General features: G+C 43.0%; 1 protein-coding gene across 3 annotated transcripts in view; it reads right to left on the bottom strand.

The window, feature by feature from the left end:
- LOC125453462 (rho guanine nucleotide exchange factor 17-like) overlaps window positions 1-26,669 on the bottom strand; it is a 457,467-nt gene that overhangs the window by 60,087 nt on the left and 370,711 nt on the right. For 2 of the 3 annotated variants that reach the window (XM_048533100.2, XM_048533099.2), the window contains exons 6-7: window positions 4,402-4,596; window positions 476-526 (exon numbers count right to left, since the gene is read on the bottom strand). In XM_048533100.2, coding sequence (XP_048389057.1) covers window positions 476-526; window positions 4,402-4,596 — 246 coding nt within the window. The remainder of the gene's footprint in view (window positions 1-475; window positions 527-4,401; window positions 4,597-26,669) is intronic. The other variant, XM_048533101.2, reaches the window with a different exon arrangement.

Here is a 26,669-nt window from a genome sequence, read left to right as displayed (position 1 = left end):
AAATCTCTACCTGTGAACTCAAGCTTTTCTGGCTCCAGTTAGCTGAGTAGTTCTCTGTTGACAGTTTTAATACGATAATCTCACCTTTGCAGCCTCTCGCTCTTCATAGCCCTCTTGTAGCATCCTCCAAAACCCTCTCTTGCAGCCTCTTTCTCCCATCTCACTAGTGAATATTTCATCAGCATGCACAGGAGAGATCCAGCCAATCATTGGAACTTACTTATAGGGGTGACATTTTGCCCATCCGTTTCCTGGCTGGCTGCACTTCCCTGGGCGGTTTTCACGGGCAGGCTCGTCTGCTACCTACAGGTTTACACATTATTCACATCCTTCCTTACTCTGATAGATTTCTCTTTCCAGCTCAAGATGACCCATAATATCCCATTACAAGATCTCAATCTCATTCAAGATCACTTCTTTCAGTTATTCAGTTGTTAAAGCTGTTAACAGTTGCAAAGTTGGAAAAAATTCTTACCACTTCCGTCACCATTTCCTGTCTTAAAAATTTTCTGTGAGGAACCAGAAGCTGTAGAACAAGACAAGCAAATTCACTGTTGCAGCACTGAGAAACCAGGCAGGGTGAAAAAGCAAAATACAGATTTGAAATTATAATAAGATCATTGTCTCTCGCAAGAGGTTTGGGGCATTTGAGCCTGGAAGCAGGAGCAGACCATCAAGACCTTGAACATGTTTGGCCATTCAATGAAGTTATGGCTGTTTTGTATTTTAATGCCTGTCCTATCTACACATGACAAAAATCTAGCAATGCCAGCTTTCAAATCATGAATTGAGCTTGTACACAATGCCTTTTGTGCGACTGGGTTCCAGAATTATACCAACTTTTGCCCAACAAACTTCTTCTCACTTCCCCCCACTAAATTGCTTGGCTCTGAGTTGAAGATAATGCATATTTGTCTTGGATTCCACAATCAGCAGAAAAGATATTAAGTCCTTTCAAAATGCTAAATACTGCAATCAAATCACTCCTTAATCTTCTATATTCCAGAAAATAGAAGCCTTGATAATATAATCTAATAATTTAAGCTCTAAAACCTGATAACATTCCAAGGCTATCATGTCCTTCCCAAAACACATTATCCAGAACTCTCCACAATACCACAGGCATAGCCCAATCACAGCCCTCTACAGCTTTGGCAAAGCTTTCCTGTCTACAGTCAAATTCTCTTGATACAAATACCAGAATTATATTAGATTTCATTTCATTGATCTTTTTCACAGACTATTTTATTTTAGTCATCAATGCACATAGGCCCTGAAGTCTCTATAGAACACATACAGTCATACAGCTTGCAAACAGACCCTTCTGTCCAACAAGTCCATGCTGAAATTGATCCCAAACTAAACTAGTCCCACCTGCCTATTCCTGGCCCACATCGCTCCAACCCTTTTCTATTTGTGTATTTATAGAAACGTCTTTTAAATGTTGTAATTGTACCCATATCCACTACTTCCTCTGGAAGTTCATTCCACACGTGAACCACCTTCTGTTTAAAACATTTGCCCCTGTCATTTTTTAAATCTTTCTGCTCTCACCTTCAAAATGTGCCCCCTAATTTTGAAATCCCCCATCCTAGGGAAAAGACAACTACCATTAACCATATCTGTTCCCATTATAATTTTATATATTTCGAGAAGCTCACCTCTCAACCTCCAATGCTCCAGTGAAAAAAGTCCTTGCCTATCCAGCCTTTCTCTATAGCTCAAACCCGTGGTTACTACTTTTTACCAGTTGAAAAATACTTGGGTGCATACTTATTTGTTCCAAGAGAGATCACCTCACACTTATCCCTCACACTTATCTCTGCACTGCAACCAATCTTCCACATTTTGCAGACTCACTTAATCTATCAAGATCAATACACTATGAAGTTCCTGATTACTCTGCTTCAATGTCACCAACCTCTGTTTCATCAACAAATTTGGATATATGGTTCTCTTTTGCATTATCTCCGTCCTGTTGCACTGCATAGTTGAGATGCACAGATCTTTCTGGGGTTCCAGTACTCCAAATTGTGTACATAAAGCACATTTGGAGATTTCCAAACTAAAATGACATTTCCTAATTTGAGAGTGATAATGTTCTTTTCTTATTTTCATTTGTGAAATTACCTGTATCTACTTTTCAACAGCCCATGTTGCCCTTAATTACACTTTTCCTTCAAAAATAATTGTTATTTTGTGTTTATCTTGATATCTCTCATACATTTTTATTCTGTTTCATACGTTTTAATCCCTTTTAATTATATGCTCCATTTAATGCAAGCTCAGAGAGAAAAGGCCATGGTAGACATTTAGCACGCACTTTAATTAAATACAAGGTGTCTTGTGTTTAGTGGGTAAGGCAAGAACAAAAAGGTGAGAGTCTAAAAATGATAGGTGGGCTTCCTTTACAAAAGAACAGGATATGTGACATCCACAGTTATTCCAGTATAGGATAAGTTAATCATGTGGTTTCCCAGGAAGACGGAAAGTTTTCAAATGGAAAGCTAATTAGTTTGCGTTTCTATCTGGAACATCACAATGCCATGGAGATAGGACATTTAAGGAGATTCTTTATGTTGAGCTTATCACTATGATTTCAGTTAGTGCAGAGCCAGCAGGCAAAACAGGTTGAGAGAGCAAGAACCAACAAGAGATGGCCAGAAAGGGAATTGTTTGACGTTTGGAAAGCAGTAAAGTGACTGTATCAGCGTGAGTCTTTTGTAGCTCGTAGGCCTGTGGAAATTGAGAGATAAACCAAGATTCCCATAATTGGATTGGAATAAATGTAAGGTCTATCTTCCGTGGCACAGCCTGTGATTGGGAGGTGATATTCATTATAAGATCAAGTTGGTAAGGGGATAACCAGCTGGGAGATTTGTTTAGCTGGAAACCAAAGAGAGAAACCTAAACTAATAATCCCAATGGATGTTAGTTATCCTTCTTGCAGTTAGAATTCTGGAAATAATCACTATTTTTGTAGTTTAAAACTGTGGCAGTGGGGTGTAGGAGACCATGGATGTTTTAGGCCACTGTTCAGGAATCCCTTGGAGACTCATGCTTGAGTTCTAGGATCCAGAGTGGTGAAGCTTTAAAGAAAGGTGGAGGATTGCTTCACCAAAAACAAATAGGAGAATTCTCGCAAAATCTGTATCTTGGAAGCTGGTGAATCAGACTGAATGTAGAGAGCTCTCACAGACTTTTCAGGTTGGTCCCAGGGAAATCGAACAAACTTTCAAGACTCATAAGATAAAGGAATTCTTTTTCTGGGGAGGTGTGACTAAGTAAAAAGTAGAACTGAGTTCAAAGGTAAGTCTTTATAAGCTTTACTGTTATGTTAATGGTACTTGTTTTCTCTTTCTATACACAATATAAGTTGTGTTTGTAAAATATCATGAAATCTTGAGGTGTAATTTTGATAGGTAATTCTGAAATGCATGGATCCTTAAAAGATTAATGACCGCTAACAGGATCATAACATTTTCTTTTCCTTTTTCATTCTTCATCTCTCTCCTGGTTCCCCCGATTTACACTATTCTCTGATACTCTTTCCTTGTTTTTTGTCACCTTTTGGTCAACGGTGTTTGGTCTATTTACTATGAATGATAAAGAAAGAATATGAGCTATCAAACTGAGACTAAGATTATTTCTTTAAATCTCCGATGTGGCCTTTGAACCTTGACTCGCTACCACTGAGAGAAATGTAACAATAACTAAGAAAACTTCAAGCAGAACAGCATAAGAAGCTTTACAACATCACAATGGATATTCGATTTTTTTTAGCTCTAGAAAAAGTTCTTCCTGGATCATCAGGATGATAATTTTATTACATGTATATTTCACATATATCAACTGTCTATAATATTGCAGTAAGTGTTTAGGTTTATCCTAAATAACTACCAAGGCAAGAGCATCCCTAATTTGAATGGCCAAAAAGGGCCAACATATTATTGTCTACCACAGATAAGTTCATTTTGATTTCTTTATTGAAGTATTTCAGCTCAGTATCATATCCACCAAACTGGGAACTCAGCGTTGAAGGGATGGCAATGCCTAGCACAATAGCAAAGGGAATAATCAAACATCAACTTTGGTAATGGCTGGCCAATGTACATTGCTAGCTTTATGCCTGGGCAGCAAGTTGAAAACTTTTCTTGCATGTTTTCGCAAAGCTATGATTTCATTTGATGTCATTTGACAGACATATCTCTTTACACAATTCGTTTCGGGTAAGTCTTGACCCGAAATGTGAGCTTTCCTGCTCCTCTGATGCTGCTTGGCCTGCTGTGTTCAAACAGCTCTCTACCTTGTTATGTCAGATATTAGACAATGTTGGTGATACGTAGTCCTGCTAAACATTAATTTTGGTCACAACTTCGCGCTTGCGTATAATAATTGTACCTCTTCATGGATACGCACATCCATCATGCCTTCTATATGGGATTCTATCTCTTGCAGTATGCGAGCCTCTTTCTCTGCTTCCTCTGCATTCTTCTTCCCCTTGTTTATCCTTTCAGCTAGTAACTTAATGTAACGCTGTGCTGCGAGCAGGCATGGATGATCTGGGTGATCGTCAGGAGTGTGCTTCAGTAGATCCTGCCATGCAGAAAACAACATTATTTCACTGATTAGGGATTAATAAGCCTCTATCTGCTCCACTTAGCCCTATTCCTTAAGTGATCTCCTTTTTGCCAAATCCCCGAATACGGCATATGGAGATAACTGTAAGGAGAGCGGAGACAGAAGAATGGGGTTTTAGAGTGAACACTGGTGATGTTCCTGCATGTAGCCAAGGTCTGGAAAGTAATATAAAGATGAAAATGAGCTAGAAGATAATGGTCAATGTATTAATTAAGACAAACAAGATCAGAATTTATTACCAATGTTGTGAACAATAATTATGATTAAAATTAGCATCAATGCAATGAAGCAATTTCTGATTTTAGAATAAGTTCCACTTGACCTCGATTTACAACAAAAGTACTGCACCCTGACACCAAACTCTACAATGTGAAAAACAGATACTGCTGGAAATCCGAGACAAAAGCAGAAAGTGCTGGAGAAGCCCAGTGGATGTGTCAGCATCAGAAAAACAGAATTATTGTTTCAAATCCTGTAACCCTTAGTCAGAAAGAACCATTTTTCTCTCTGCAGATGCCGCCAGATCTGAGTTTCTCTAGAGCTTTCTGTTTTTGTATAACATCGAACTCCTTGGGTTATTAATGAATTTCAAGGATGGAGCATAGCTTAGCTCTGCAAATCTTTTCTCTTCAGGTGCTTAACCAATCTCTTTAGAAAGCCGCAATTGAAACTGCTCCCACCATACTCTCAGGCTGTGCAATCCACACCAAAGAGGGAGATGGTGATTCAGTGGCACTGACACTAGATTAGCGGGCTAGAAATCAAAGTTAGCAATATAGTGTCCCAGGTTAGCGATCTAGAGACTAAGGCTACTGCATGAGGGACACTGGTTCAAATCCCACTTCAGCAAGAAGTGGAACATAAATACAGTTAACAAAATAAAAACTGGATTTGAAAGCTAGTTTTAGTAAAGGTGAAACAAAAATAATCATTGCCTGTTGCTAAAAACACCCACCAGGTCCTCGAGGAAGAAAATCTACCATCCTTACTTGGTCTGGTCCATATGTGACTGCAGACCCACAGCAATGTAGTTACCTCTTAACTTTGCCCTGAAATGTCCGAGTGAGGCATACAGTTCAATAGGAATTTACGGATGCGCAACTATTCCTGGTCCTGCCAGCAAAGGTCACATTCTATGTAAGAGAAAAACATCTCAAAAACATCTCAAACTACTTGTTACGTAAGAAAGGTTTTCCACAAGTCACCTTTTGTTCTTTTACCATTCCACTTTACCCAATGTCCCTGGTTTCCAAACTTCATGGACGGAGAGAATTTCTCTCGATCTACTCTGTATAGAACCCACATGGTTTTGAACACCTCTATAGGATCTCCACTTAAGTTTTACTTCTCTGAGAACATATCTTGGATTGAACTATGCTCTCTTGTATTGTTGTTGGCAATGCTTCACTTATTTTAGACAAGTGTTTCAGACAAAATGCTCAGGTTTCAGTCTTTTGTTTCATTAGTAGCTTCTCTAACAATTAGAGTTGACGTAAAGAAAAAATAATTCACCTAACTAAAGTCCTGGAGCTACTTCTGTGAATCCTTCTTATCCTTCTTAAAATGTGACGCCTAGAATTCCACGCATTCTTCAGTTGACATCAAACCACTGTTTTATAAAGGTCTGGCATGCCTCATTGCTTTGTACTATACGTTTTTAAAAAACCACCAAGGAACCTATATGACTTTTTAGCCACCTTGAATAACTTATACATGTATTAGTCATTCAGTTGTTCCGCTCCTTTACACAATTTTAAAATTCTATCAGTAAGGTTATGGTGTGTAAATTATATACTTAAACAAAATTTATTTTACTTATACACGTATTAGTCATCCAGTCTCTCTGCTCCTGTACCCACTTTAAAAAGTAAAGTTAAGATGAGTAATTTATATGTATATATAATTTATTTCAGAGTTGGTATTTTGAGCTAGTTGCATGTGGATTTTGTACTAGTGGCATATGGTTTTCGGTCAATGTGTATGGGGAAATTTAACGATTAACATGTCAGTATTTCTGGATCCAATACCTTTCTGAAACTGTATGAAAGCATGAGCAAGTGAGAACAAGAGAGAGAGAGAGAGAGATGGTCCTTGGAGTGCTAATAGAAATGTTTTTGTATTCTGGAGATTTTACACTTGGACAGCATAAATAAACTTGCTTCTAAATTTAGAATACTGTGTCCAATTTTGGGCCCCACACCTCAGGAAGGACATACTGGCCCTGGAGCGTGTCCAGCGGAGATTCAAACAGATGATCCCTGGAATGGTAGGCCTAACATACGATGAACAGGTGAGGATCCTGGGATTGTATTCATTAGAGTTTGGAAGGTTGAGGGGATATCTAATAGAAACTTACAAGATGATGTATGGCTTAGAAAGGGTGGACGCTGGGAAGTTGTTTCTGTTAGGCGGGGAGACTAGGGCCTGTGGGCACAGCCTTAAGATTAGAGGGGGACAATTTAGAATGGAAATGAGGAGACATTTCTTCAACCAGAGAGCAGTGGGCCTGTGGAATTGATTGCCACGGAGCGCAGTGGAGGCCGGGACGTTAAATGTCTTCAAGGCATAGATTGATAAATTCTTGATCTTGCAAGGAATTTAGGTCTATGGAGAGAGCGCGGGTAAGTGGAGTTGAAATGCCCATCAGCCATGACTAAATGGCAGAGTGGACTCGATGGGCCGAATGGCCTTACTTTCACTCCTATGTATTATGGGCTTATGGTCTTAAATTGGAAGAATAGGGGATTGATTTTTTTGTTTAAGAGAAAATCCCTTAGATTGGAAAGCTTTTGATTTTAGTTTGTAGAGTTAGGATTAAAAGTGGATAGAAGAACTAAAAGCAGTTAGTTCAGAACAGTCAGGATATAATGTCCTGGTGTAAGGGTTTTAGTTGAAAGCTGCAAAAAAAGTTAAAAAGTTAAATGGGTTATTTGAAGCTGCAAAAATTTAATCTCAGTTGCATAATTAATTAAGGAAGAGGCTATCAGACTTTCAAGGCCAAGACTTGAAGTAGACAGTTAAGTAAAAACAGATAGATACGAGAGAGAAGGAAATTCTCTCTGGTGTTTGGGTACTGTAAAGTGATTGCATTGGGATAGACGGGAGTGTATAATTGCATTTTGAAATCTTTAGAATTGGGTTGTACATAAACAATTTCGCTTATTCTATTTCACTTCCTCTTCTTTTGAGTAATAAACTTCTGTTTTAGTAATAAAACCAGACATTCAGCATTACGTGGTTGCATTTAAACAATAGACCACCTCATTAAATAAGAACATTGTGATTAATCAAGCCAGATTTCAGCATGGAATCTGACTTCTCCAGTAATAATATCCTCGATTTTATCATGTCTCTTCGTTATTAACAAAACAATTCTGTTACCCAGTATCTTTACGAGTTTCTTAAAATCTGCCTGCATGGCCGCCTTTCTCATTCTACCTCTGTGGGTACTCATACAAACCAGCACTCCTGGTTGTTTATTTTCCCTCATCAGAGTGTTTTGCATTGTTTTTGGTACCAGATGGGTAACAGGCTGTCCATGGCCATAGTTCTGCATGTTCTCTGAACTGGAGAATGCCCTGTCATTTTTGCCAACTAAACTTACTCTTACCTGTGTTCAGCTCTTTGAGTCATGACTTCACTTGGTAGCTACAATACCCATCATTCACATTAGTATTCCAAATTGAATGAGAGTATCTACGCCTCAGTGTAGACCTGCACTACCCCGCCAGGCCTCTTTCAGTGCTTCACCATCATCCATTCCCCTTCTGTTGGCACATCCTTATGCAATAGAATAATCACGTCTAGAAATATGCTATTTACATAGCTCTCAGCCTTGAGGATGTGCCACAATAAAGCCAACTACCTGTCAGATTGTGAAATCTGGAGCCCGAGTTCCTGCAGATGACACACTTGCTGTAGATTGGTTGTACAGAACATGAGAAGCATCCTAGAGTTCCCACAAGGAACAGAATGCGCATTCCTAGAGAATGAGGTGCCCTGCCATGTTTCCATCTAAAATATTTATTTGCTAAATTAAATGAAATGAATTGTGAATTGATTATTTTAGTTCAATTGACTAATTAGTTTAGTTTATTAATCTAATAAGTAATATTATGTTACAGATTCCAAGGTCAGTTTGACACATCTCACAACCTTAAAGAAAAAAACAGAACACTGCAAAACAAGGTGTTATCTCAGGTTCTCCAGCATCGACAGTTCCTACTATCTCCACACTGCAATACTTACTTGGTTGGGCAGTTCTCTCTCTCTCTCTCTCTCAATTTTTCTGTTCCTTTTATCTTGGCTGTGCTCTCACATTTCCTGTAATTCTCACATTACTCTCCCCCTCTGTTTCTATTCTCATTTGCCTCCTGCTGTTCTTGTCGTGCTCTTCCACTCTCTCCTTCTTTGCTAGTCCATTTACCTCAATGTGGCCTTAAACTTCAAACTTATCTCTATCATCAACTCCACCACTCCACTGTGCTCTCAGCCCTCCCAAAGTTCTGATTAAAGTGTATCTCACACATTCATTGCCACTAGATCTGTGTTCTTGAGGTTTGGGGGAAGTGGGGTTATTTTTGTGTGCAGAATAGTTACTCACCAATTGAGATACAGTACAATGTGTCCCCTGTGAAACATTTCATTACTACTGCTTTCCGACTCAACAGCATAATCCCACTTTAGGACCAGGGGTGCATTGTTGTAGTTGTACAGGGCCTTGGTGAGGCCACACCTAGAACACTGATTGCAGTTATGGTCTCCTTTTCTGAGGAAGGGTGGTCTCGCTCTCAAGGGAGTGCAGCGAAGGTTTACCAGGCTGATTCCAGGGATGGCGGGTCTGAAATTTGAGGACAGATTGACTAGGTTGGGATTGCTTTCACTAGAGTTCAGATGAATGAGGGGGGCTCTCGTGGACACTTAGAAAATTTAAACGGATTAGACAGTGTAGGTGCAGGGAGGATGATCCTGATGGTGGGTGTGTCCAGACCTGGGGTCACAGTTTGAGAATACCTGGTAGACCATTTAGGATGGAGATGAGGAGAGATTTCTTCACCCAAAGAGTGGTGGGCCTGTGGACTTCATTACCAGAGGAAGTAATTGATGCCAAAGCATTTAATGTATTGAAGATGTGACTAGATATAGCGCTTGGAGCAAATAGTATCAAAGGTTATGGGGAGAAAGCAGGATTAGGCCACTGGAAGAATGGTGGAGCAGGCTTGTAGGGCCGAATGGCCTCCTCTTGCTCCTATCTTCTGTGTGTCTATGCAACACTTATTATTTAAATAAGAGAAAGAAGGAAGCATGATTTATCACACGTGAAGATGCTGGGTACAAGTTATTTGTGGCCAAGTAGAATTGCTGTCTCCTTTGCTGGCTTAAGTAGAAACAAAATTGTCTATAGTCTATATTTCACTGGTATTTAGCTTGGCCAACCATACAGGGCCTAAATTTGGACAGCTATCAGGATCATTTCTCAGCAATTTGATTGTGCAGTCTCTGATAGCCTTAAACTGCTGTTTAAACAGTCTTACTTTCTTAACGTCGTTCTGTGCACAATTGTAAAGGAGAACGAACTCTAGAGTCTAGATTTATTTAAATTTCCAAACTGGCCTGCAGTTGCTTCCAATATTCTAAATTTTAGTCTGACATAATAAATTGTTTGGTAAATGATGTAGAATACTAACAGGCCTCACTCAGAAGGGTTAATAACCATCTTGGAATGTATTTTGTGAGACCTTCATGGACAGTTAGTCTTTGATAAATGTAAACCTGAGAGCTTTATTGTAGATAGTAAACAATCTGTGTCTTCCTTATGAGTGGATTTATTCTAATCTGACTTTCTCCATTTCAATGATAAAAAACCGTAAGAACTACGGGTGCTGGAAATTAGAAGTAAAAACAGAAATTACTGGAAAATCTCAACAGGTCTGGTGGCATCAGTGAAGAAAGCAGAGTTAATGTTTTGGGTCCAGTGACCCTTCTTCAGAACCGATGGGAGCTAGGAAAAGGATTTTTAATGCAGAAGATAGGGTTGGCTGGGAGGAGGTAAGGAACAAATGATAGGTGGAGATAAAGCCCAAAGAGAAATAAGAACAATTGGGCAGACAAAGGAGTCGATAATAGTCAACCAAGGAGAATGAATGGCCGCTAATGGGGAATATTAGTGGCTAACAATGTGTTGTTTGAAATAGCAGACCATGTGATGAAAAGGCCTGATATATGGAGGTTGGGTTAAGGACAAGGGAGAAGGTACCTCAAGCCCTAAAATTGTTGAACTTGATATTGAGCCCAGAAGGCTGTAGAGTTCCTAAGCAGAAAATGAGATGCTATTTTTCCAGCTTGAGCTTCGCTTCGCTGGTGTTTTGCAGGAAGGCTGAGACAAAGATGTTGATTAGGGAATAAGGTGAAGCGTAGAAGTAGCAGGCAACTGGAGGCTCTTTTTTGTGGGCAGAATGTAGGTGTTCTGCAAAGCAGCCATCCAGACCATTGTTTGTCTCCCCAATATTGAGGTGACCACATGGTGAGCAGCGAATGCAATAGACTAGACTGTGTGAAGTGCAGGTAAAGCGCTGCTTCACCCTGGAAGGCATGCTTGGGCACTGAAGAGGGATGAAACAAACGGACAGATGTTACACCTTCTGTGCTGGCAGGGGCAGGTGCCATTGGGCTGTTGGGGGCGGCTGGGGGTGAAGAAAGACTGGGCCAGGGTGTCCAGGAGGGAACGGTCCATGTGAAGGCTGACAAGAGAGGGGAGAGAAATATGTGCCCGGTGGTGCCATCCCACTGGAGGTGACAGAAATGCCGGCTAATGGTCCTTTGGGTGTGGATGCTGGTGGGATGGCAGGTAAGGACGAAGGGAACCCTATCGCTGTTGTGGAAGTGCGGGAGATGGGTCGGACCAGCTGAGGGCCCTGTCAACTACGGTGCTGAGGAATCCTTGGTTGGGGAAGAGGTAGACATTTCATAGGCCCCGTGGTTGAAGTTGGCTTCATCACAGCAGATATGACAGAGACGAAGGTACGGGAAGAATGGAATAGGATCTGTACGGGAAGTAAGGTATGAGAACATATAGTCAAGGTAACTGTGGGATTTGGTTGGTTTGCTGTGCATATTGGTGGCCAGTCTATCCCCTGAAATGGGAACAGAGATGTTGAGGAAGGGAGGAGTCAGAGACGGATCAGGTGAAGGTGAGAGCGGGGTAGAAACCGGAACTGAAACTGATAAACTTTTGTAGTTCTGGACGAGAGAGGGAAGCAGCACTGATGATATCATCGATGTACCCGAAGAAGAGTTGTGGGTGGGGGCCATAATAGGACTGGAACAAGGAATGTTCCACGTGTCCTACAAAGAGACAGATATAACCGTGGCCCACCTGGGTACCCACGGTCAGCCCTCCGACCTGAAGAAAGTGAGATGAATTAAAGCAGAAGCTGTTTAGAGTAAAGCTGAGCTCGGCGAGGTGGAGGAGAGTGGTGGTGGATGGGGACAGTTCAGGCCTTTTTCCCCGGAAGAAGGGGAGAGCCCTGAGTCTATCCTGATGGCGAATGAACATGTAAAGGGATTGCATGTCCACAGTAAAGAGAATGTGGTTGGAGCCCGCAAACTGGAAATTGTTTTTGTTTTTTTCCATTTCCACAATTTTCTGGCCATCTTCTTTACATCTCAACCCACGTTATGAAGAAGCAGGCCATGTGCTCATTACTAGACAGATGTTTGTGGGATCAACTTGTGCACAAATGGGCTGCAGCATTTCCTGTTTTGCACAGTGATGAGATTTCAAAGGTGACTGTACAGCAATTTGAGACATCCTGAGGTCATGAAAGGAGCTATATACAGTGAAATTCTTTCAGCCTTTCTGGATAACATTAGCAGATAATGCACAAGAAAAATGACCACATTTAATTCTTTTAATTACTTGGAAAGCTACAGGTCTGAGTTTCCACTTGACTGCTGTTTTTCCTAACTGTAATTCAGTAAATCTCAGTGCAAGTGGAACAAAATATTCTGAACTTTAAAGAGGAATCTCCACTCAACGCAATTCAGGTTTCCATAATCTTTTGGAAAAGTCTGGTAGAACAGCCTACCCAATGATATCACCACAGACACAGGGTGAAATAAGGGCTGTCAATTTAAAACTGAGATGTGGAGGAATTTCTTTTCTCAGAGGGTTGAAAGAACTCCATACCACAGAGAGCTGTTGAGGCAGAGTTCTTCCCCATATTTAAAGCTGAGACAGATAGATTCTTGACAGATAGTCTCAGTAGGGAGTGAAAAACTATGGGAAAAGGGCAGGAAAGTGGATGTGAGAAATGTTGGATCAACTATGATCCTATCGAAAGGTGGATTGGACTCAAGGGGCCTAATAGCCTACTCGTGTTCCTATTTCTTATGGTCTTCAATTACCTAAGCATGCATACAAGAAAAGTCTTCAAGAAGACATTAAAACATACGTTCATCCTTTTTGGATGCAAGGGCAGTAAAAGGTAAGTGCTCAAAGCTTTTGAATGCAACATATATTGTAATAAATGCCACCACTGTAGCTCAATGCATCCATAACCTGCTCTATGCAATTTAAAATCAGGTTACCCAGAGACGATGGATTGACACAGCAAGTAAAACCTTTTTGTGCTAAACAAAATTTTTCATTGTTTCAATCAAACTCTGCCAAGTTACCATTTTTAAATACCTGGAGGAAAATTTCTTAGAGCAATTTACCAAAAAATAAATTATTGCATTTTGGCATGCTGCCCAACACACTAGGTTATGGCAGATCTTATTTTAGCTAATACATGAATAAGTTTGAGTGAGATTTCAGGGAAAATAACAACTTTGAAATTGGGCACGGAATTAGAATAAGTCTGTCCCAAAATGATTGAGATGCCCAAAGTGGAAAGTCTGCCCCATATCCTCTAATTTTTTTCAGTTTGTTCTCTATAACCAAGTATTGAATGTAATTCATGGGAATGATATTAAACAGGGTATATATATCCAGTGGCTTATATGGCAGGATGGTATAATTCGTTACTGCATTGCCTGGGCTGAAGTTTAAAAATAGTTTGATTTAGGAAACTTGCAGCTTCAGTTGTTGCGATGCATTGCTTTTTTCAGGAGTTCACTCCAAGTTTGGCTCAGTCTGGCTTCCAGGGCTGCTCACCATTACAGTTTACGTCCCCCACGCTCCTGAAGTATTGCACTGTCATGGGGCTGCCTATCCCTTCCACTTACCCACCCTTTATTTGGCTGCTGCACAATAAAGTGCATCAAACCACACTGGCTAGCAAGCTGAGAATTAAAATGTCTTCTCACATCTTGATCTCCATCCCTCAATTGAATTTGGGAACGAATCCCAAATCAAGGAAACCTCACATTTCATCTCAACCAATTCTAAAAGGAATTCCTATTCCAGGACAGTACATTTCCTACATTTCACCTGCTTTTGTCAAGAAATGAATGTCAAGATTCACTACCTACACTGTATCCTTTGATCTAACCCTGCAGAGCTGCAGGGCTTCAATGTATACAGAGATAATGGGAACTGCAGACGCTGGAGATTCCAAGATAATAAAATGTGAGGCTGGATGAACACAGCAGGCCAAGCAGCATCTCAGGAGCACAAAAGCTGACGTTTCGGGCCTAGACCCTTCATCAGAGAGGGGGGTGGGGGGAGGGAACTGGAATAAATAGGGAGAGCGGGGGAGGCGGACCGAAGATGGAGAGTAAAGAAGATAGGTGGAGAGGGTGTAGGTGGGGAGGTAGGGAGGGGATAGGTCAGTCCAGGGAAGACGGACAGGTCAAGGAGGTGGGATGAGGTTAGTAGGTAGCTGGGGGTGCGGCTTGGGGTGGGAGGAAGGGATGGGTGAGAGGAAGAACAGGTTAGGGAGGCAGAGACAGGTTGGACTGGTTTTGGGATGCAGTGGGTGGGGGGGAAGAGCTGGGCTGGTTGTGTGGTGCAGTGGGGGGAGGGGATGAACTGGGCTGGTTTAGGGATGCAGTGGGGGAAGGGGAGATTTTGAAACTGGTGAAGTCCACATTGATACCATAAGGCTGCAGGGTTCCCAGGCGGAATATGAGTTGCTGTTCCTGCAACCTTCGGGTGGCATCATTGTGGCAGTGCAGGAGGCCCATGATGGACATGTCATCAAGAGAATGGGAGGGGGAGTGGAAATGGTTTGCGACTGGGAGGTGCAGTTGTTTGTTGCGAACTGAGCGGAGGTGTTCTGCAAAGCGGTCCCCAAGCCTCCGCTTGGTTTCCCCAATGTAGAGGAAGCCGCACCGGGTACAGTGGATGCAGTATACCACATTGGCAGATGTGCAGGTGAACCTCTGCTTAATGTGGAATGTCATCTTGGGGCCTGGGATGGGGGTGAGGGAGGAGGTGTGGGGACAAGTGTAGCATTTCCTGCGGTTGCAGGGGAAGGTGCCGGGTGTGGTGGGGTTGGAGGGCAGTGTGGAGCGAACAAGGGAGTCACGGAGAGAGTGGTCTCTCCGGAAAGCAGACAGGGGAGGGGATGGAAAAAATGTCTTGGGTGGTGGGGTCGGATTGTAAATGGCGGAAGTGTCGGAGGATAATGCGTTGTATCCGGAGGTCGGTAGGGTGGTGTGTGAGAACGAGGGGGATCCTCTTGGGGCGGTTGTGGCGGGGGCGGGGTGTGAGGGATGTGTCGCGGGAAATGCGGGAGATGCGGTTAAGGGCGTTCTCAATCACCGTGGGGGGAAAGTTGCGGTCCTTAAAGAACTTGGACATCTGGGATGTGCGGGAGTGGAATGTCTTATCGTGGGAGCAGATGCGGCGGAGGCGGAGGAATTGGGAATAGGGGATGGAATTTTTGCAGGAGGGTGGGTGGGAGGAGGTGTATTCTAGGTAGCTGTGGGAGTCGGTGGGCTTGAAATGGACATCAGTTACAAGCTGGTTGCCTGAGATGGAGACTGAGAGGTCCAGGAAGGTGAGGGATGTGCTGGAGATGGCCCAGGTGAACTGAAGGTTGGGGTGGAAGGTGTTGGTGAAGTGGATGAACTGTTCGAGCTCCTCTGGGGAGCAAGAGGCGGCGCCGATACAGTCATCAATGTACCGGAGGAAGAGGTGGGGTTTGGGGCCTGTGTAGGCCTATCTGCCACCTATCTGGACTCCATTTTCTCCCCTTTGGTCTAGGAACTCCCCACCTATGTCCGTGACACCACCCACGCCCTCCACCTCCTCCAGGACTTCCAATTCCCTGGCCCCCAACACCTCATATTCACCATGGACGTCCAGTCCCTGTACACCTGCATTCCGCATGGAGATGGCCTCAAGGCCCTCCGCTTCTTCCTGTCCCGCAGGCCCGACCAGGCCCCCTCCACCGACACTCTCATCCGCCTAGCGGAACTCGTCCTCACACTCAACAACTTCTCTTTTGACTCCTCCCACTTCCTACAGACTAAGGGGGTGGCCATGGGCACCCGCATGGGGCCCAGCTATGCCTGCCTCTTTGTAGGTTACGTGGAACAGTCCCTCTTCCGCACCTACACAGGCCCCAAACCCCACCTCTTCCTCCGGTACATTGATGACTGTATCGGCGCCGCCTCTTGCTCCCCAGAGGAGCTCGAACAGTTCATCCACTTCACCAACACCTTCCACCCCAACCTTCAGTTCACCTGGGCCATCTCCAGCACATCCCTCACCTTCCTGGACCTCTCAGTCTCCATCTCAGGCAACCAGCTTGTAACTGATGTCCATTTCAAGCCCACCGACTCCCACAGCTACCTAGAATACACCTCCTCCCACCCACCCTCCTGCAAAAATTCCATCCCCTATTCCCAATTCCTCCGCCTCCGCCGCAACTGCTCCCACGATAAGACATTCCACTCCCGCACATCCCAGATGTCCAAGTTCTTTAAGGACCGCAACTTTCCCCTCACGGTGATTGAGAACGCCCTTGACCGCGTCTCCCGCATTTCCCGCGACACATCCCTCACACCCCGCCCCCGCCACAACCGCCCCAAGAGGATCCCCCTCGTTCTCACACACCACCCTACCGACCTCCGGATACAACGCATTATCCTCCGACACTTCCGCCATTTACAATCCGACCCCACCACCCAAGACATTTTTCCATCCCCTCCCCTGTCTGCTTTCCGGAGAGACCACTCTCTCCGTGACTCCCTTGTTCGCTCCACACTGCCCTCCAACCCCACCACACCCGGCACCTTCCCCTGCAACCGCAGGAAATGCTACACTTGTCCCCACACCTCCTCCCTCACCCCCATCCCAGGCCCCAAGATGACATTCCACATTAAGCAGAGGTTCACCTGCACATCTGCCAATGTGGTATACTGCATCCACTGTACCCGGTGCGGCTTCCTCTACATTGGGGAAACCAAGCGGAGGCTTGGGGACCGCTTTGCAGAACACCTCCGCTCAGTTCGCAACAAACAACTGCACCTCCCAGTCGCAAACCATTTCCACTCCCCCTCCCATTCTCTTGATGACATGTCCATCATGGGCCTCCTGCACTGCCACAATGATGCCACCCGAAGGTTGCAGGAACAGCAACTCATATTCCGCCTGGGAACCCTGCAGCCTTATGGTATCAATGTGGACTTCACCAGTTTCAAAATCTCCCCTTCCCCCACTGCATCCCTAAACCAGCCCAGTTCATCCCCTCCCCCCACTGCACCACACAACCAGCCCAGCTCTTCCCCCCCACCCACTGCATCCCAAAACCAGTCCAACCTGTCTCTGCCTCCCTAACCGGTTCTTCCTCTCACCCATCCCTTCCTCCCACCCCAAGCCGCACCCCCATCTACCTACTAACCTCATCCCACCTCCTTGACCTGTCCGTCTTCCCTGGACTGACCTATCCCCTCCCTACCTCCCCACCTACACCCTCTCCACCTATCTTCTTTACTCTCCATCTTCGGTCCGCCTCCCCCTCTCTCCCTATTTATTCCAGTTCCCTCCCCCCATCCCCCTCTCTGATGAAGGGTCTAGGCCCGAAACGTCAGCTTTTGTGCTCCTGAGATGCTGCTTGGCCTGCTGTGTTCATCCAGCCTCACATTTTATTATCTTCCATGTATACATGTTGCTGAACTGAGCTGGATTTTATGGTCTATTGTGGTAGGTGCTTCCCTGGCCTGGCTTAAAGATTGGGAACTGACAGCTGCCCGTGAGGCAATTTACTGCTGCAAGCAGTGTTCATGGCTTAAAGATGAACCTTCTATTCCAACCTTGGAAAGAAGCTCTATCTTGAAGAGCTGCTAACCAAATCCCACCACAGCATGGGGCACAACTATGTCTACAGTCAGGGATCCCAGCAAGGGTAGGTATAAATATCATGAGGCTGGCACCACTCCTGGCCAAGGTCAATAGTTGCATCCCTGGCTTCTCCCAGTGCTCTGACTGAGGATAGTGGCTTCATTCTAGGGCAGTGGCCCTACGCCCTGTCCTCCTCACCCTGGTTATTGGGCCCTGAAGCACTTCCAAGTCTTGGACCCAGGACTGGAGGGTAGCTGTCCTCACGGAGGCAGTTTTCAGTGGGGAAGGGGAAAGGGAAGGGATGACCTTGAGAAGAGTGGAAAGGTGCATCCACGTGGCTCAGCAGACTCAACAAGGTGGGGTCACTACCCTTGTCCAATAGTGTGCACAACTAAAGCTGCCAGACCTATGGCAGGATGACAGCACTCCCTGCTGTAGGTAGAATAACAGTAGAGGCAACATGAAGGCTATTAACCGGTGACTTAAGGGCCTCAATCTAACAAATGGTAGGCAAACGGCATGCCCAAAGCTCCCTTACCCATGGGAGATACATTGGGGATGGGTGGCCAGAAAGTCACCCACTGGACTTTATGTGCCTCCCCACCCCAAAGTCACACCCCACCTTCAAACTGAACAGTGAAGGATTATAAAATCCAGCCCACTGTGTTCTACAGAATACAGTTCAGAATAAACAACATGTACCTAACTTATTCTGAGTAGAAGTACTGGGCAAACCCATACATGGTAGATGGAAATCACATGCATGATCATCAGGCTAACTGTCCCTCCTACTTGTTAGAATGGCACGACATGCAACAAAATTAAATGGAATTAGAAAACAAAAAATCATAACAACAATTACGGCATTTAAAGGAATTAAACAACATCAGAGGTCAAACAAAAGACTGAACAACCTAAAAAAGGTCATTCAAGGCAGATTTACCGAGACTATATTTATTGAAATTTATTGAATTTAATACTTGAACTAGTGAGTAAACATTTATCTGTAAGCTGTTATAATCCCTTGTATTTTTCTCAAACAAATGGATTCTATCCACACGTCAAATTCAAGACACTCTGTCTCCTGTATTTACAAGGGCATGTCCTGGATGTTAAATTATTTTGTTCCAGTCTTTATGGCTGCAATTCAGGAAAAGTTCAGGCCAAATAGATATCTCACTAAACTGCTTAGTGGTTCAGAGCCAAGATTAAGAACTTACTAAGGGTGGCAATATGCGGCATAAATGCTCCCCACACTTTGTAAATAATCTACACAATTAGACATTAGAAACATCCAAAGCTCAACACTAAACTGTACAGTCAGAGCCTTGAGGTTTCTTGTGTTGAAATTCAAAATGTAAAACTTTGTTGACATTATGCATAACATTGTAGTTAATAATTGGAGAAATACATGTGGGAGGTGATGGCCTTGTGGTATTGTCACTGGACTATTAATCCAGAGACCCAGGTAATGTTCTGCTGTCCTGGGTCTGAATCTTACCACGGCAGATGGTAGAAGTCTGGAATTAAGAATCTTATGATGGCCACAGTCAATTGTCAGGAAAAACTCATCTGGTTTACTGATGTCCTTTAGGGTAGGAAAGTGCCATCCTTACTTGGTCTGACCTACACGTGACTCCGGACGCACAGCAATGTGCGATTGGAAAGGCATAAACGCTGGCCCAGCCAGTGACGACCTCATCCCGTGAATGAATTAAAGAACAGTGGATACAGTTTCCTATTGCAATACATAATGATATGGCTTTCTTTTTAATTCTCAGTGTAGATTGCACCAGTATATTTTTTATTCATGGAAAACTAGAAGACAAGTCTCAAAATAAGTTTTTGTTTGGGCTCATCTTCAGATTTTTGAATGCTATGTGTTGATTTTCAGGGGCTCCTTTTTTATTCTCACTCACTCAATATATTTATTGAACGATGCACTCACATAGTAACAATACATTCTGTATGTTTCACAATAAGATATGTTACCTCACATAAGAGCAGAATTAGAGGAATTCATCAATAGCTCATTAATGATCAACCCTTCATTAAACATAAGGTCACAATGCACAAGGAAAGCATCAATAATGTTTTTCATGGAAAATTAAACTAGCATAAGCTGGCAAGAAAAGTTATACTTCAAGCTAACTGATGTACTCTTATACAAATATGATACCTATTGTAGAGTCACAGAGCACGGAAACAGATCTTTGGTCCAGTCAGTCGATGTCAAACATAATCCCAAACTAAACTAGTCCCACATGCCTGCTCCTGGCCCATACTTCTCCAAACCTTTCCTATTCATGTATTTATCCAAATGTCTTTTAAACAGTGTAATTGTATGTGCATCCACCACTTCATCAGGAAGTGCATTCCACACAGGAACTACCCACTGTGTAAAAAAATTGACTCGTCTTTTTTAAATCCCTCTCTACTCACCATAAAATTTTGTCCCCTTGTCTTGAAATGCCCCATCCGAGGGAAAAGATACCTACCGTTAACTCTATCTGTACCTCTCAATATTTTATAAACTTGTATCAGGTCTCCTCTCAACCTCATACACTCCAGTGAAAATAGTCCCAGCCTATCCAGCTTTTCTTCATAACACAAACCTTCCATAGCTGGCAACATCCTAGTAAATCTCTTCTGACCCCTCTCCAGCTTGATAAGATCCTTCCTATAACTGGGTGACCAGAACTAGACACGGTATTTCAGAAGAGGCCTCACCAATGTCCAACGAACTTTCCACAGATGGACGAAGTAACAGATAGCAAATTTTCACTCAATATGCACAAAGCTAGAGGATTTTAACTATGCAGTTACTATCCCTTTTACTGCATCTCAGGTTTAATCTGAGATTTAAGTTGACCAATCAACACAGTCTTTATTACAACAGCATCCACTACAATTTTCCCCATATAGGAGCTCCTGAACTTATACAACCTTAAACTGCATACTTCCTGACACAATTGCAAGGAATACTTAACTCAGAGCCACAAACTGAGTATTTCTCCATTGATGGACTTAAAATTGTTCTTTCTCCTTTGTCATCCTACTTTTTACACTATACAAACAACTTCTCTCTCATTTTCAGCATCCATTTCCCCTTAAAACTCTTGCAATCACTCTTCCTCTTTCATCATCCCACTCTTCTTGTAGCCAGATTTTCTTCTCCCTGGCAGGATCACTGGACCCAGCAAAATGTCCCTCCATCCCAGCCCTAGCAAGGAGTCAGCACCCTCAGCACACTAACAAAACAGGCGTTGGCAACTCTTACTTCCTTTTCTAACTTATCGGACAGCTCGCGCATTAGAGGGACTCTTAACACAAAATTTTAGCAAGAACTTACAACATTTGGAGGACTAGTTGCTTTCCAATTGTGTTAAATTACCGTGTGGATGCCAGTTTTCTCTGATTGCTTGCTGCTTTCACTGAAACGCACCAGCTGTTTGGTGTTTTAAGGGGTAAATGCCCCTGTGAATTTGAGGCACTACTAGAAAAGGCCATTTCATCTAATTTGTTTACTGCCATCTTTGAGATGCTGAGGCCATTTTACCTTGACTTACATCCCATCATGCACTAAGCCTCTAACTTTCCCCTTACTGAGAGTCAGAAACTCCTTAGATACTGAAGCAGTCTGTGTGTTTATGCAGCAAGAGCTGGATAACTTTCAGGCTTGTATTGAATGGAAAGTAACAGATGCACCACAAGTTCTAGGCAAAAACCTTTGCCAGCCTCACAGAATCTAATTTCCTCTCCTTGATATTCAATACTGAGCCACCCACTGCCATTAGCCAGAAATTTAACTGGCCAAATCATGTGGCTACAAGAGCTGGTCAGACACTGTGAATTTTGCAGCATCTTCTCACTCCTCCATCTGCAAGGCACAAGTCAGGAGAGTGGTCTAATATTTAATATTCTGTAATTGTCTAATTATGTCTGACTTCATCAACACCCCAGAAACTGGACACTACCCAGGATAAAGCAGCCCACTTGATCAGTACCCTATCTGCCAACATAACGATTTGTCACTGACACAGAAGTGTCACAGTATGTGCAATATAGGAGTGGCAACTTGTCAAGCCACCTTTCAGATTTGTGACTTCTACCAATTAGAAAGACAAGGGCAGCAGACACATGGGATCATTCTTCCAAGCAGCACACCATTCTAACTTGGATACATATTGCTATTCCCTTTATTGTCAATGGGACAAAATCCTGGAACTCCCTTCCTAATAGCACTCCTGCAATTCAAGAAAGCAGCTCATTATCACTGTCTCAAGGCCAATGATAATGCTGGCCGAGAGAGCATACACACATCCCATTAAAGAACTACACAATAAAACCTCATCTTTCTTAAAACACCTCTCCCAGAATGCATACATTTGGACTACGTGGCAACCAACTTGTTAAGTTGCCAGCTTGAAACTTTATTGCTCCACAACATTTAAAGAAATGGATTTCCACAGCAATAACGAAGGCTCTATTCCTTCATCTTTCAGAATATAGGGCAAATTCATACCATGTCACCGAGTCCTGCAGTACCTTAAAAAGCTGTGTCAAGTCCCTGTATCAAGTGAGAGACTGAACTGGTTAAGGAACTGGTGCTCAAATGTACAACAGAATTATTTGTGCATCTATAAAGCCTGCGTTGGGGAGTATGCATTCTTCCAGTTGAATTGTGGTCTCTATCCCCTCTGCCATGAGGCTGAGGAGAAGGTAGCTGATGCTGATGCTATGTTAGTGGGCTGACTGGTTTCTGCTCTTCCTTTTAGTCAGATGTTCAAGTTAGACCCTGATAAGTTGCTCTGACACTGTGGCGAATGCTTACAGCAGTAAGTGCAGCTGAGGGTGAGCTGAATCCTGGATGGGTGAAATGCCTTCCAAGAAGTTGACAGTTGCTTATAGAATGATTGCATTCCCTAAGAATGTGCAGGCTTTGAACGGCAGTGATTCAGTGGCCATGGCTGAAGCTCTTCAGTTTCATCGCTCAAAGTTTCCGGCTTGTGAATTTCACTGCTGAAGTGCTCATTACACTCACCTTGATGACCCTGCGCAGCTACTAACATGTCAAATGTTACAGGTACCCTGGCGTAATTTCCTTAAGATTTACTCATAGGGTGTGGATGTTGCTAACGAGGCCAGCATTTTTATTTCCCAAACCTATTTGCCCTAGAGAAAGGGGGTGGTGAGCTACAATCACAGTAGTCCTTGGGGGGTATTGATATCCTCTGTGCTGTTAAATAGGAAATTCAACAACCTGGGATAAATGGCTGCTTAATTATCTTGGTCATTTCATATTTACTGCATGACAGATCCAAGGAGGCTCCCTCTTGTCTTCCTGCAGCAGGATGCATTGTCATTGGGGATTCTAACTCAGGTTCAGTTTCTGGGGCCCTCCCACTTCTCATACACATGAACCCACCCGGGGAAATTCTGCACTAGGTTTCTATGAAAGGATGAGCTTGCAAGTAATAAAATTGCGTTAACAACAATAAAATTCAAACCTATGTCAAAATTATCGGAAGTATACCACAAGACAGAGAGGGAGGCGGAAAGATTTTCATTCACTATATTGTTTCATTTTAAGAAGCTCTGACTTTTAGCTTTCATTACTTTAACTCAAGGTCCAATCCACTGATTTACCATTTTTCATCTGAAAAACTTCATCACAGCAATTTGACTTATTATGGTTAAATATTTCCTTTGACATTTTGCTATAGATTATTTTAAACAAGGATTCACCTCTTCTGTACCACTTACTACCTTACACAAATCTTTGTCACCTACAGCTAAGGTTAAAAAGCCCAAGTTCTTCATAACTCATTCCTTCAGAGCTTAGGATCGATATACAACTCTTCTTCGGATCAAATCCAACATCTGAATGTCTCATATATTTCTTCTTAACCACCAGTGGTCAGAATGTGATGTAACCATAAGAAATTACATTTTTAGCATTATTTTCTGTATTTGGCTTTCATGGTTGAGCAATCTATTTGCTTTGTTGATTCCTGCTCAATAATGACAAGTAAACTGACAAGACTGGTAATCAACTGACACTCCCTCTGGCTTCAACGTTTCAATGCCAATCACAGGGTGCATATTTTTGTCATTGCAAATGGAACAGTCAATGTGATGTGAACGCCCACATGCCAAGTGTAAAAATAATACTTAAATTACATTGAGGTTTGCCGAATACAATTGAAAGGGCAGGCAAGCCACATGGACACATTGTCTACAAAAGGTTATGCTAAGGCATTACAAGGCATCTATCACCTGACAACAAGAAAAGGTAATAAAAAGCAATAAGACCTATTGCAACGGTGAAGTGGATGAATTATAAGGAGCAATTAGAGATTTCTTAACTTTACAGTCTAGAAAGCAGATGATTAAAGGAGGAATTTGACGATATCTACGATATCTAAAATAACATGCTAACAGAATTTCCATAGCAAACTTGAAGAAAACATATTTTATAGCCAAAAGAATGTAATCAGAGAACAGGAATTGCATGTACTATATTATACCCAAGATTTTTAATATATAACATTTGATCTCCTTTGGCACATGGTGACTGAAACCTGCAGGTTAGAGGAACAAGGAACAATTAAATCAGAACATCCTGATATAACTCTCAGAATCCTAAGGTGTGGAATCAGGCCCTTTGACCCAACAAGTCCACACTGACTCTCAGAGCATTCCACCCAGACCCATCCACTCTAAACATCTTGGAACACTATGGGTAATTTAACATGGCCAATCCACCTAGCCTGCACACCTCTGGACTATGGGAGGAAACTGGTGCACCTGGAAGAAACAAATGCAGACAGGGGGAGAATGTGCAAACTCCACACAGACAGTTGACTGAGGGCGGAATTGAACCTGGGTTTCTGGTGCTGTGAGGCAGCAGTGCTGACCCTGAGCTACCATGCTGCCCCAATTCCATTCCCATTTTAAAGTCATATAAACTACATTATGGCCATATAGCCCCAAACCTACATTTATGATGAAATGAAAACTTGTCACAATCTAGCGAGTTTTGAGAAGATTTGTAGCTCAGGTTGAGGTTCTGGATGTGAGTTTGCTCGCTGAGCTGGAAGGTTTGTTTTCAGACGTTTCTAGGTAACATCATCAGTGAGCCTCTGACGAAGTGCTGGTGTTATGTCCCGCTTTCTATTTATCTGGTTAGGTTTCCTTGGGTTGGTGATGTCATTTCCTGCATTGGTGATGTCATTTCCTGTTCTTTTTCTCAGGAGATGGTAGATTGGCTCCAAATCAATGTGTTTGTTGATGGAGTTCCGGTTGAAATGCCATGCTTCTAGGAATTCTCGTGCATGTCTCTGTTTGGCTTGTCCTAGGATGGATGTGTTGTCCCAATCAAAGTGGTGTCCTTCCTTATCTGTATGTAAGGATACGAGTGATAGTGGGTCATGTTGTTTTGTGGCTAGTTGATGTTCATGTATCCTGGTGGATACCATTACCACTCTCCCCTACATCAAAGACATTTCCGAAATGACTGCCAGACTACTCGGACCTCTTGGCATCAGGGTAGCCCACAAACCCACCAACTCACTAAAACAGCAACTAATGAATTTAAAAGACCCTATACAGACAACAAATAAAATGAACGTCATCTACAAAATACCTTGCATGAACTGTGACAAACACTACATTGGACAAACTGGCAGAAAGCTAGCCACCAGGATACATGAACATCAACTAGCCACAAAAAGACATGATCCACTATCACTCGTATCCTTACATACAGATAAAGAAGGACACCACTTTGATTGGGACAACACATCCACCCTAGGACAAGCCAAACAGAGACATGCACGAGAATTCAGAAAACAGAAATGAACAAAAGCTTGCTTTGAATTGATAGCAGGAAGAACATCGTCGTTCAGTGTGAGAAATGTTTGGCTTTAGTTTTATGTTTACTCAGAATATAGCTGGATGTTATACACATGGAATTGGTTTGTATTAACCCTGGCCACTGGCCGCATTCTCACCTCTCAAGGTTTGAAAGTTGGAGATTCAGGCCCATAGTAGGGACTTGAGCACATCATCACTGCACTGCACTACTGAAGGGGTGCTTCCCTGTCACTGTTATTAAGCTGAATTTTACAATATTTTACCTAAGCGTTAATTTCAGGGAGTTACATGAGTTTCCCTCCACAAGAGCCCCAGTGGCTTTTCTCAGCCAATTCTCTGCTGTTCACCCCATTCACTACACATCCTGCCTCCACAGTGCCTGTCTTGCACTCAGCAGAGGAAGGAGTGCTCACTTGTTTCCAGGACTTTATGACATTCACATTGTAGGGCCCATATTTAAACTGCCCAACCAGGAACTTCCCTTCATGTGATGGTGTGCAATTCAAAGCAACATGGCTGAAAGATGCAAGTGGACAGCCATCTGGAGTGGTGAGGAGGAGGGCTAAAGAATAATGAATCTGTGGAAATCTACTAACTGCAGAGCCATTGGGATTGGGGAATTATGAGTATTCAAGACTAGGAGAAGCAAATTTTTAATCAGTAAGGGAATCAATGGTTGTAGGGAAAAGGCAGGAAATAGGTTTGAAGATAATCAGATCAGTCTTGATCTTACTGAATTGTAGAGCAGACTCGATGGGATGAGTTGCCTATTTCTGCTCCTATGTATTACCGTCTTATGGACTGGCTTTGGGCCTGCACTGAGGCAACACAAGAAAGAACTTCTGTGAGCTTTAAAGCTCTAAATGAAATGGCAAAGTACAAAAATGCAAGGCGCGCAAGTAAGCATGAAGTGTAC

Source organism: Stegostoma tigrinum, chromosome 6 (assembly GCF_030684315.1).
Source record: "Stegostoma tigrinum isolate sSteTig4 chromosome 6, sSteTig4.hap1, whole genome shotgun sequence".
Classification (NCBI taxonomy): domain Eukaryota; kingdom Metazoa; phylum Chordata; class Chondrichthyes; order Orectolobiformes; family Stegostomatidae; genus Stegostoma; species Stegostoma tigrinum.
Note: the sequence above shows the minus strand (reverse complement) of the source record. Positions and strands in the feature narration are given on the sequence as shown.